Genomic DNA, 12577 nt, shown 5'->3' on the forward strand with positions numbered 1-12577 from the left:
ACAGCATAATGTAGATGTGTACTTTCCTAAGTCTTTCTTGAGGACAACATTGTCACATCTAACAACAGTTATTCTCAGTTATAAATACTGCTGGGATGACCATCTCTTCTTTCAGATGTCTTATTTGATGGGCTGGATTTTTGTTTTGTTTTTTAAAGATTATTTTATTGTATGTGTATGAATGTATTGTCTGCATGTGTGTGCCTGGAGCCTATGATGGTGAGACAGGGGCATCCGATCCCCTGGACCTGGACATGTGGATAGTGATAATTTCCATGCGGATGCTGGAACCAAACCCAGATCCAGAGGAGTGGGTGCTCTAACTGCTGGGTAGTTAGTTATTTTCTGTTTTGTTTTTTGGTTTGGGGTTTTTGGGGGTTTTGGGGTTTTTTTTTTTGTTTTTTGGGGTTTTTTTTGGTGTTTTGTTTTGTTTTGAGACAGAGTGCTGGGATTAAAGATGTGAGCCATATCCTGTGCTGAGCAATTATCCTAAAGTAACCAATTAGAGCCTCATATACATTAGAACTGAGACCATAAAAGCATCTGGTCTTGCTGGGTGTGATTGTACACACCTTTAATCCCAGGAGGCAGAGGCAGGCAAATATCTGTAAATTACAGACCAACCTGGTCTACACAGCAAGTTTTAGGTCAGCAAGAGCTATAAGATCTATATAGTGAGGCACTATCACCAAAAAAGGGGGGGGGGATGGAAATCTGGTTATTAATCTATTCAATTTTTTTCCAGCATTTTGTTTGTGCCAAATGTGAAAAACCATTTCTTGGGCATCGCCATTATGAGAGGAAGGGCTTGGCCTACTGTGAAACTCACTATAATCAGGTAATGACTGTACTTACTAGATATGTGGTAGATGCAAACTGAAACATCAATGTTCCACTGGAGAGAAAGTTCTTGGAAAATGTGCATTAGTCTACAGAGATATACTTTAAATCTTTGAGTCTCAAAACACTCACTAAATAATGTACAAACAATATCTGTATATATCTACCTTTACCCACAATCTCCCTTTGCTTCCTCTGGGTGCATTTGATTTTACTATATAAAAATAGAGCTTTATATTAATACATATATCTTTTATGTACAGATATACGTGCACATTTAAATGTCCATAGTTTTTTGTTGTTGTTTTGAGGGTTTTTTTATTTTATGTATATGAGTGTTTGCCTGAATGTATGTCCATGAACCCCATGTGTACAGTGCCTGTGGGGCCCAGAACAAGGCATTGGATCCCCTGAGATTGAAATTAAAGGTGGTTGTAAGCTGCTTATGTGGGTGCTGGGAACTGAACCTAGGTTCTCTGCAAGAGCAGCCAGTGCTCTTAACCACTGAGCCATCTCTACAACCCATGCATAATTTTTTGGTTGTTGTTTGTTTGTTTGTTTGTTTGTTGGGTTTTTGTTTTGTTTGGGGTTTGGTTTTTTGCAGGGCAAGGGCAAGTTTTTTGTTGTTTGGTTTAGTTTGGTTTTTTGGGTGGTGGGTGAGTGGATGGTTGGTTGGTTGGTTGGTTTTTGGTATTTCAAGATAGGGTTTCTCAGACTAGTCCTGTCTGGGAACTAGCTCTGCAGACCATGTTGGCCTCGATCTCAGACTGCCTGTGCCTCCCAAGTGCTGGAATTAAAGGCATGCGCCACTCCTGCCCAGCTTATGCATAGGGTATTTTTTGTTTGTTTGTTTGTTTGGTTGGTTGGTTTTGGCTTTTTTGTGGGGTTTTTTTTTTTTTTTTGGTTGGTTGGTTGTTTTTTTGTTCTTGTTTTTTGGTTGGTTGGTTGGGCTTTTTTGTGATTTTTCGAGACAGGGTTTCTCTGTATAGTCCTGGCTGTCCTGGAACTTACTTTGTAGACCAGACTGGCCTCGAACTCAGAAATCCGCATGCCTCTGCCTCCTGAGTGCTGGGATTAAAGGCATGCGCCACCACGCCCGGCTGCATAGGATTTTTTTTTTTAATTTTTTTTTAGTTGAGAATTTCATACAATATGTTTTGATCATATTCAATCCTATCTTCTCTAAGTCTTCCCAGATTTACCCTACCTTCCTATACTTTGCCTTCTTATAACCCCCAGTTTCTTTTCTTTTCTTTTTTTTTAATAACCCATCAACTTCAGTTTGTGCTCCCATTTACATCTGTGTAGGGAGCTGTAGACTAGAGAATGGCCAGCTTACCAGGAGCTACACTCTTAAAGAAAGTTGACTCTCCTTCCCACAGCCCTCAACTGCCCATAGTTCCTCAGTTAGGACTTTAAACCATAAGCATTTGATGCAGTCATGTTCCTTTACCCCAAATGTTTCAATGTATATTTCCCTAGAATACAGAACTCCCTTATATATCACAGATACCAGTATTGATATAGTGATTTCACTTATTCTGCTTTCATCATTTAGGCATTTGCTTATCTATTTCTCTAGAGACAAGGTTTCTCTGTATTACTGCAGCAGCATTCCCAGCGCTGGGCTGCACTACCACCCAGCCCAGTGATGTTCTTATAGTACTTCTTTGTCTCCTGCTCTAAGATTAGTGTCAGTAGTGTTATATTTCTTTAGCCTCCTCAGATATGGAACATCTCCAGTCTCCTTAGTATATCCTTTTCCTTTCATCTCTTCAGATGGTTCTCCACTATTATTTTGAGGTCATGGGCTCTTGGCTGGAACACTGAATAGAGTGGTATGTCTTCCTCAGCACCTCTCTTCTGTGTTCATTGCTGTTCCACTGGTGCCCACCCAGGCTTGGTGTTGACTATATCTGCACTGGGAGTTACTGTCCACCCCCAACCCGTGAACAGTCACTTTCTGACAGCATAAATGTCCTCCTCATCACTTTCTCCTTACATTCAGTAGCATGCAAGAGTGCTGCCTGCTCTGGGTGGAAATGAGAGTTACCCAGTTTAGTACCCTCCCTGCTCAGTTGCCCTCAGCGTTCTGCTTGAACAGCCTCCATCCTCCTTCCTGGGCATAGGGTTGTTTTGTATGTTTTGTTATTTTGGTGCTCAAATTATCACAAGGAAAGATATGATTAAGTGAAGAAAATGGAGTGTTTCATTGTAACTAACCAATTACTGATTTTCTTTAGAAAGAATAAATTCTCAAATTTATTTGCCAGCTACTTGTTTTTCAGTGGTAAACAGAATGGAGATCATATAAATATTTACTGTTAAAAACTTAATTCTGCCAGGTGTAGTGGTGCACGCCTTTAATCCCAGCACTTCGGAGGCAGAGGCAGGCGGATTTCTGAGTTTGAGGCCAGCCTGGTCTACAAAATGAGTTCCAGGACAGCCAGGGCTACACAGAGAAACCCTGAAACGAAAAAAAAAAAAAAAAAACAAAAACTTAATTCTAACGCAGCTTGAGCCTTCACCATTTGTTTCTTGTCTTCATTCTCAGCTGTTTGGTGATGTTTGTTTCCATTGCAACCGTGTCATAGAAGGTGACGGTATGTATCTGTGGGTGGATGGGCCCACTTTGTCATAAAAACAATGGTGGGAAAATGGGAAGAAGCTAGCTGCTCCTGTGGTTTGTAGTCCGGGCACTGTCAGTTGCTTTCCTTTTGGCATGCTTCTCCAGAACTGTACAACAGTGAGACAGGCTACCAAGGCAGCACAGCTGGTGCAAGCTGTACAAAGGTGCTAGGACGTACTGTGGAGGCAAACCAGGCAGGACAGATTGGCTGTAACAAAGAGGAAGCAGCTGTGTTTGCTCATGGTCACTAACTAGTCCTGCCAGAAATTTCCTGACAAAGTTCTAAACAATAGTGTTTGCTGCATGCTTTCTGGTTCTCAGCAGACATCACCTAATCAGGAAATACAAGGTTAGTTCAAGACCTTCATTAGTGCACTGCAGTCAATTTAACTCCTCCCTGCAGGAGACACTGTCGTGGAAAGGACAAAGGAAGTTAGGTGCTTATTCTCAACTTCGAAAGAAACACCCCTTTAAGTCAGATACATTAAAATTGGGAGTTTAAAATTTTATATCTAATGTATATTGCTTCGGGGATCTTGGAGCCTTGTTAGAAAAGCTCACCTGAGCAAGGTGAGACAGAAGGTTGTCTACTACCCATGGTGCTACAAGGAATAGTGTTTTAGTGTCTCCAGATTGTAAGTAAAGAAAAATTAAAAGTTAAAAAAGGGCAAAAGAGCTGGGCATGGTAGCGCACACCTTTAATCCCAGCACTCTGGAGGCAGAGGCAGGTGGATTTCTAAGTTGGAGGCTAGCCTGGTCTACAAAGTGAGTTCCAGGACAGCCAGGGCTATACAGAGAAACCCTGTCTCGAGGAAGAAAAAAAAAAAAAAGGCAAAAGATGTCTAGAGAGAGAGAGCTCAGAGGATAAATGCTTGTGTAATGAGGACCAGAGTTCTATCCTTAGCAGCGTGGAAATGCTGCTCACACAGTGCAGCCTGCCTATAATTCCTGTGTTTGGAAGGTAGAGAGGGGCTCCCCAGAGCAAGCTGCCAACCACACTAACTGTTCTGGCTAGCTCTGAGTTCAACTGGGAGACAAGATGGAGAGTGATCAAAGAAAACTCCGTGTTAGCCTCTGACTTCTCTTCATATATACACACATGCATGTGTACCCACACATGCACAAAGGCATGCAAAAAAACAAAAACATAGAAATAGTCTTGCTTAAATCATAACCTACCTTTCCAACAATGTGAAAAAAGCCAGGCACTCAAGAGACAGACACAGGAGATCTCTATGAGTTTAGGGCCAGCCTGGTCTGTTGTGTCCGGCCAGCAGATATCACAGGTCTGGGTTCTAGCCTGGAAAGGCATTTTGGAAACCTGGAAGAGAAGAGGGGCTAGGCTGCGCGAAATAAGGATGGAACCAAGACAAGGCTCTGCTCAGGGCTCAATTTTAATGTCAGCAAACGCGCTTTATAAAGAAAAGGGGAGGCCCTGTCCCTGGCCAAGCAAAGTTCCTTTAAAGTAGATAGGTCAGCCTTTTAGTGGGAACTCTCTCACAGATCACAGTTGGAAGAGAACCAGTTCAGCCTCTGGCAGGTTGGGCCTCAGGCAGGTAGTGGCACATCAAAGGAGCAGCACAGCAGGTGGCTCTGCTCAAGCGGCTGCGGATGGTCACAGCCAGCCTTGCTAGGCTGGAAGGAGGTAACACTGGTCTATATGTTGTGAGTTCCAGGCCAGCCAAGAGCTTCATAATAAGACCCTGCCTAAAAATAAAAATAAAAAGTAAATTGGTTAGAAGCATAGAAGTAGCATCGAGCTTTTGGGCTGTGCTTTTGCAAGGGAGAAAACAAAACTTGTTACCAGACATCATGGTGCACGTACGTAATTCCGTAATCAAGGAGCATAAAGCAGGAAGACCAGAAGTTCAGTCTAACCTGGGCTACACAGTAAGGACTCTGTCTCAAGAGGAAAGGAACCTCTCAAGAAAGAAGGCTTGAGCCCCCCTCTAGGTGCCTGGGGAGCAGCCGTCGAGTTCTTCAGGGTTGGGAAGTGAAGCCCTCTTCCCGTAGTGAAATGCTGCTGTGTGACCAGATCTCTTTCCCCACAGTGGTCTCTGCCCTCAACAAGGCCTGGTGTGTGAGCTGCTTTGCCTGCTCCACCTGCAATACCAAACTCACACTCAAGTAAGTACGGGTCCAGTCCATTGTGATTACCAAAGCTAAAGGATGTAGATGCCATTTAGAATCTAAAAGGGGAAGTGATTGATTCCTGTCTCTTTTTTCTCTTGAGTCCTTCTGAAAGTACATGTTTTTCTTTAATTGTTTCTCTTCTGTCCTTTCTTTGTTCTACTCAAAGGGATAAGTTTGTTGAAATTGATCTAAAGCCAGTCTGCAAATACTGTTATGAGAAAATGCCAGAAGAGTTTAAGAGGCGACTTGCCAAACGGGAGAGAGAAGCAAAGGATAAGGACAAGCAGAGAAAGAGAAAGCCAGTGTGTCTGTAAACCTTCTGTCCCTCCCACTCCATTCTCATTGCTTCTCTGTGGTTAGTCTCTTAGGATGCCTTTCTTTTCTGTGTGTCTTTTTGTTGTTCTGCCTTCTTTTTTTTTAAGTGTGTTTTTTTGTGGCCATAGAGATTGAAATACTCGTCCTGTGTGGACTTAGTTCTTTTGTCTTTTACAAGTATAAAGCTTAATGAGACCCATACTTACCAAGGGCTGTGTAATATGTACATACCTGCCGCAGCTCAGCTTTCCTGTCAGTGTGACCAAGAGACACCTTTTCTCTACAACCTTTAAATAGTAGTGGGAACAGTTTTAAAGTATTTTATGGCAATTAACTGCTGCAGCCTTTGGTTTCTTTACCTAAAATCATTTAACTGAGGAAGTGGAGTGTTGGGTGTTTTAGAACCACATGTGCTGGCAGCATGTCTTCTGGCTGAGCAAAGCCGCCTAGATGGCATAGCAGCGCTGTCCTGTGCCGTGCTCTGCATGCTCGCTCCCTGCCGCTTGTGAAGGCATTTCCTTGAGTTTCCAGACTCTTACTCTCGCTTTGTATGGGTGTGCTTCGGTCTTGGACATTCTGTTGGATCACTGACATGATTAGTTCATGGTTTTCTTTATGGTGTTTTGAACTCGAAAAGAAGTTTTGCTTCATTTTCTCATTTCCTTTTGTTGAAGAATTAAAAGGCAAATATAAACTTCAAACAAGAGAACTAGTCTCACTAAAGGAGGAGTCATATATTTTAAGCATTTGCCACCAAAAATAGTTTTTGTTCTAAGAAAACATTGGGAAAATATTTAGTTTAGTTATAGTTACAGAGTACATGTAGTTCCAAAAACATGCAAGACCCAGAATTCCCCAGTTAAATGACTTTGGGCAGCAGAGAAACCAGAGACCAGCAACAGTTGATAGATGTTGAACTACTTTAAAACTGTTCCATCTACTATTTAAAGATAAAAAAGCAGAGAAAAAGTGTCTAGGCCACACTGTGACAAAAAAGCTGGGCTGAGCCTGCACATGAGACAGTTCTGTACATTCAAGCCTCTTACCACCATTTAAACCAAACTGCCCCTCAAGTATTCATTTACCAACTGGCAACATGTAACATTTGAATCAGCATTAGTTTCTCTGTAAAAAAAACAAACAAATGGAAAGCCAAACTCAGACAGGTCATAATGTACAAAACATATTTGTAAATACATGGGTAGGGATTATTCTTGTTATTAACATTGTTCTTTAAAATCACCTCAGTGCTGCATGTGATAGTATGCACCTTTCACCTAGCATGCAGGAAGCAGAGGCAGGCAGATCTCTGTGAGTTCAAGGCCAGACTGGTCTACATAGAGAGTTCTAGGCTAGCCAGAGCTACATAGAAAGAAGCTGTCTCAAAAAGAAAAAGAAACAAAATGATTTCAAAACAATTATTGTTATCTGTAACAGTGTATCACTAGGCTTATTCTACAAATGCTTTCTAAGTATAACTTCACAGCAAATGAACAGGTTATAAATAACTTACAGAGCTTGGAATTCAGCAGTACTAAGCTCCTGCAATTAGCTTTTCTGAGTATATTACAGATGGAGACCACCTAAAAGTTGTTTTCTCCAGAACTGTTCATAAGTGAATTGATACTATGTGTTCTTCTAGCTTTAAAAAAGGAATCATGTTCTCTATTGAACTACCACTTAAGGACTACTTAAGGGTTGTCCCATTACCTTAGTGTTCAAGAATGATAACCAGCTTTTTGTCCCAATAGCTAAAATAACCTATTATGATTTAAGCTCTTTTTTTTTTTTAACAATTTCAGGTAATTTTTTTTTAAATTAGGAGACAAAAGGAAAATCATTTCTACAGGGAAAGATGAAACCTTATAGTTGCCTAATTTAAAATACTAAATACATAATAAGATCCTTTTACCTTCAAAAAATACATCACTCACATTATAAAAACTATTTCTTTGTGGGGTGTGGTGGTTTTAATCACAGCACTCAGGAGGCAGAGGCAAGAGTATCTCTGTTAGTTTGAGGCAGCATGGTCTACAAAGCGAGTTCAGAACAGCCAGATCTATACAGAGAAACCCTTCTCCCCCCAAAACAAAACAAAACAAAACAAAAACCCAGATTTTCTTTGCTTTAAATAAATATATTGGAATAAATTTATTGGTGACGAGCATGGTGGTTCACACTTACAATCCGAGCACTGGGTAGACTGGGAAAGGAAAATCCCCATGAGTTCTAGGCCAACTAGGCTCTAGAGTGAAACTGTCTCAGCAACTAGGGGGTAAAAGGCACTGAGAAGAGGAAGGCACTGCCTGGTGCTTTAAAGTCTGATTGACTTTATTTGGGATGAGGAGAAGGCCCAGTGCTTAAAACATCACATATTCTAAATGTAGGAGTTTTCAGCTGATACCAGTCACTCTTTACATTTATCATAATAAGAATTGACATTAGAACTACAGTCTTTCCTGACATGTACATGGAGATTTTATATACTGGGTTACATTGTGTCTTCATTTAGATGTCTTTTCATGAATGTATGTCACTTTATCATATGCTTGTGTATATATTATGCATGTGTGTGCTGAATATATTTCCACTAATATCTTTTTTATATATAATTCCCTTTAGGAATAAATTTGTGGAATTTGACATGAAGCCAGTCTGTAAGAAGTGCTACGAGAAATTTCCTTTGGAGCTGAAGAAAAGACTTAAGAAACTATCTGAGACCTTAGGAAGGAAATAACTTTTGCTGTCTTTTTCTCTCTCTTCTAATCAATGTTACTTAACTTGATCTACCCTTGCTTAAAACTATATCAGAGCATTAGAATGGTTTTCTTCATTTCCCTTTTCTCATTTAAAAATGAAAGAAAGTGTTTATTTCTATGTAAAACACAGATGAAATCAGGACTTTCATTTCTTTAGCCATATTAGTCTGTAGGCATTAAAAGTATATAACCAAAAACAAAAACAAAAACAAGGTTAAAGGGTAGTTTTAATTAAGCCATCCAAAATATAAATTAAACTTCAGAGTTAAACACCCTGCTCTGTGGACCAGCCAAAGCACTTGCTGCCAAGCCTAGTGCTAAGTTGAATCCTTAAGAAAGTGTCTGAGACAGTGTCCACGTGGGTCGTGTGCAGCAAGAACTTACTCCCACAAGCTGTTCTCTAACCTCCACCGACGGCCATGGTGCGTATGCACCAACACACAGTTAATAAACATAGCAGACGACCACTGTTATAAAGAGTCAGCTTTCACAGGACTCACATAAGCTTGGCTTCCCTGACCGCATAAGAAAATGGTTTCCCATTCATGCACTGGGGACTGTATAGGAAATAAGTAAAATGCCCAAAGAGTTCCTGTGTTGTCATGCGCTTATCCAGTTAGCGTTGTAAACGGAACATGCATATTACTAAGAAGCAAAAACATTTCCAGATGACTGATTTTTTTTATTAAATCACTAAACTTAGTTTTCTATTTTGTTCTCCTTTATAAATTTTTCCTTCATAAAATTACTCAACATACTTGTAACTACTAATGCATCTTTTACATGTTTGAGCAAAACAAAACAAAAAATTACCAGTTATCTGGAAAATACTGCATACATTGTGATATTGGGGAAATGAAGCATTTTAAAACTATATTACACATAAAATGCATAGTATTCAAATGGGACATGAAATGCACTATAATGCAGCTTCGAATGTATGGCTTTCAAAAGTGAGCGTGAGCCAGGTGTGGTGGCACTAGGCTTCAATCCCAGTTCTCTGCAGGCAGATCTCTGTGAGTCCTAGGCCACCCAGGGCTGCATATTAAAACCTTGTTTCAGAAAGAATGACTGTATCTTGTATTATCCTTGTGCTAATATCTATGCTTCATACATAATCTAACTTGCCTTGCCTTAGAAAACTGCATCCTATAATCAGGAATTCTAGATATTTCTTATAATATCAAAATAAGTATTTTGACTGAGATTCATAAGTTTAGAATCATTCACCACGGATATATACTTTAAAAATTCTTTTCTCAGGAAGCCAATGAAAGTTAATTCCTGTCCTCTTATTAGAACTATGCTGATATACTAAAACATTTTAATGAAGGCTTTTTTATTTCAGATGTCATAACTGGGTCTTATTTACTCTAAAGCAGTAAAACCGTAGATGACACTGTTAGAGTGAGAGAGGGTAGTAAGAGTATCAGCTCTAGGGAAACTTGGTGAGTTCTACTTTATAAAACTTGTTATCCTGAAATGTCTGGGCCATTCTGTTTGTATGAACTCAATATGCAAGAGTATGAACAGTTTTTAAATTTTTCTGCTGCTAACATGTTACCTTCTTTTTCAGTTGCCAAGATATATTTTGCAAACACTGCTGGATATAATGACTCACATTGTAGTCTCAGCATTTGGGAGGCTGAGGCAGAGAGATTACCAGGAGTTGGAGACAAATCCTAGGTTACAATGTGAGATACTATCCCCCAAAACATCCCCACAAACAGAAACACTAGTGTATCGTTTTGCCATAAAGAATATCTCTGGGGCCTAGGAAAACGTTCAGTCAGTAATGGACTCACACCAGCCTTAGGACCTGAGTTTGAACTTGGAGGGAGCAGATCCCTGGATTTTACGAGGTAGCCAAACTCAGCCTAACTAGTGAGACCCAGATCCAACGGGGAAATCCTGTATCCCAAAAAGCAAGGTGGATGCCTCCTGAGGAAGGACAGCCAACACTGATCCCTGGCTTCCACATCCACACACATATGCACACATTCAGAAATATAGATGTGTACACACATAAAGGATATCTCAGGATGCTGTTACTCTGCCATTAAAAGTTTATAATCATGAATTTTTAAAATACTTGATTATGCACATTATGGGATACATTTCTGTTTCCAGATAACTAACTTGTAACTAATCATTTTATTTCCTGATAGTCTTTTGGTATTAAGAGAATTATATGTGACTAAAAATATACATGATTTGTGTTTGTTAAGCATTTTAAATTTGTCTTTGCTTTTGACAATAAGAACCAAAATTTCTTCAGTGTGCCTTTGTCAGCTAAGAATGACTAGCAGTGGCTACCTTAAAAGTATTTATGAACTATTGTACATGCCTTAGGCAAATAGAATTTGTAGTCTAGCGTCTTGATGCTAACTTACATACCTCACTGGAAGTATGGAGCAGAAAAGCAGTCATTCCTGTGCTTTCCCCATCACTTTAGAGGTGTGTGGCCTTGCCTGACTGCCTTTGCTTACATAGCATCGCTTAAGCCAGAGTCCCCACTGCTGTCTTTGCTCACTTCTCTTCAGACAGGAATATTCCAGTAAGTTTGATCTCATAATTATATGATAATTCATCTAGAGATGGTGCTTTTCACTGTGGGGTAAATCATAAGAGCCCTTAGTGTGGAAGATGGAGGTCTAAATGGGGCCAAGACAGAGACTTCATCTACTTCCTATTAGTTGTGGGGTTTCACTGGCTGCTGGCATTTGTCAGTGAACATCTGTTTGAATTTCTGAGAACAATCTGAAATAATTCATTGTGCTTATGAAATTTCCAAGTGCCCTTTTTGTCCTTATCCTAATATAACATGGAAAATGGATACACAAAAAAGATTTTTTTGTGTCATGTTCAAAGCCTTATTATACCACTTTGCCTGAAATAGGTCATTTTGCCTCATCCATTTGCCAAAGTAGCCAATTTCAAGTTAGGGAAGCTTTGATGTAGGCTGACAATATCCTTGTATTTTATTTTAGATTGTAAGCTTAATGGCAAGAAATTATATCAATAATTGTGCTTTTTATGTAGCAACCATTGCTGTGTACTTTTGGTGCTTAATAAATATTCATAATTATTCATAGTGTGTTACGTATCATTTAGTTTGACCTATCTTTGAAAATTCAAATATTCACTTAGTATAATATGTTAGAAACATCATATATGTAAGTAAAAGAAAATGGCCTGGGTGTGGTGTACAAGCCAAGTTTTAGCACCTTTTGTATTAACTTTTCCTGGGGCAACACAGATAAATGTCTACTCATCCCAGACAGAGAACCATTCTACCCACATAGTTTAATGATGTGGTGATTTTACTGAACTAATTTCCAGCAGTTTGGGTGAAGGCTACTTACAAGAATTTGAATAACTTTAGAACAGCTGCATCATAGAAAAGCTGCATCATTTCAGCACTGAGACAACCTCCAAAGCTGCTTGGAGCCCCACCCTTCAGTTACCTTTCCTCCTACATATTCTAGTGCCTCTCACAACATGTCCCTCTGGAGCAGACTCACTTACATCTGGGGTCAGGGTGTGCAGGACAGAACAAGTAGCTCCTATCTCAAATGAGGGTCTAGTGGCCTCCCCCACACACCTATAAGGAAACTGCTTTGCTCAGGATCTCTTGCAAGTAATCAGCAGCTATGATTACAATGGTACTAACTGTCTTACTCCAAAGACAACATCCCACAATGTCACAGAAAGTGTTGGATGTCAGAATAAACAGTATTTTCCAGCTCTAGGGACCCATTCAAGATCTGGCCTTGTGTTTGGTAGATATACCAATTCCTTGCACACTGACCAAATGTTTGACAAGAAGCAGTTTAAAGGATAAAGAGTCTCTTGTGATGAGGAAGTGTGTGTCAGCTTGCTCACATCTGGGCCGATCAAG

At 39.9% G+C, this 12577-nt stretch overlaps 1 protein-coding gene across 7 annotated transcripts in view; it reads left to right on the plus strand.

Annotated features, from left to right (window-relative positions):
• Positions 1–11773, plus strand: part of Lims1 (LIM zinc finger domain containing 1) — a 103837-nt gene extending 92064 nt beyond the window's left edge. For 2 of the 7 annotated variants that reach the window (XM_021173966.2, XM_029482450.1), the window contains exons 7-11: positions 746–838; positions 3395–3443; positions 5521–5596; positions 5769–5957; positions 8540–8627. In XM_021173966.2, the coding sequence (XP_021029625.1) occupies positions 746–838; positions 3395–3443; positions 5521–5596; positions 5769–5916 (366 nt within the window). In that variant the 3' untranslated portion in view covers positions 5917–5957; positions 8540–8627. Of the gene's footprint in view, positions 1–745; positions 839–3394; positions 3444–5520; positions 5597–5768; positions 5959–8539 lie in introns of those variants that run through there. The other 5 variants (XM_021173967.2, XM_021173965.2, XM_021173968.2 and 2 more) reach the window with 4 other exon arrangements.
• The last annotated feature ends 804 nt before the right edge of the window (positions 11774–12577 follow it).

This window comes from Mus caroli, chromosome 10, assembly GCF_900094665.2.
Source record: "Mus caroli chromosome 10, CAROLI_EIJ_v1.1, whole genome shotgun sequence".
NCBI lineage: Eukaryota > Metazoa > Chordata > Mammalia > Rodentia > Muridae > Mus > Mus caroli.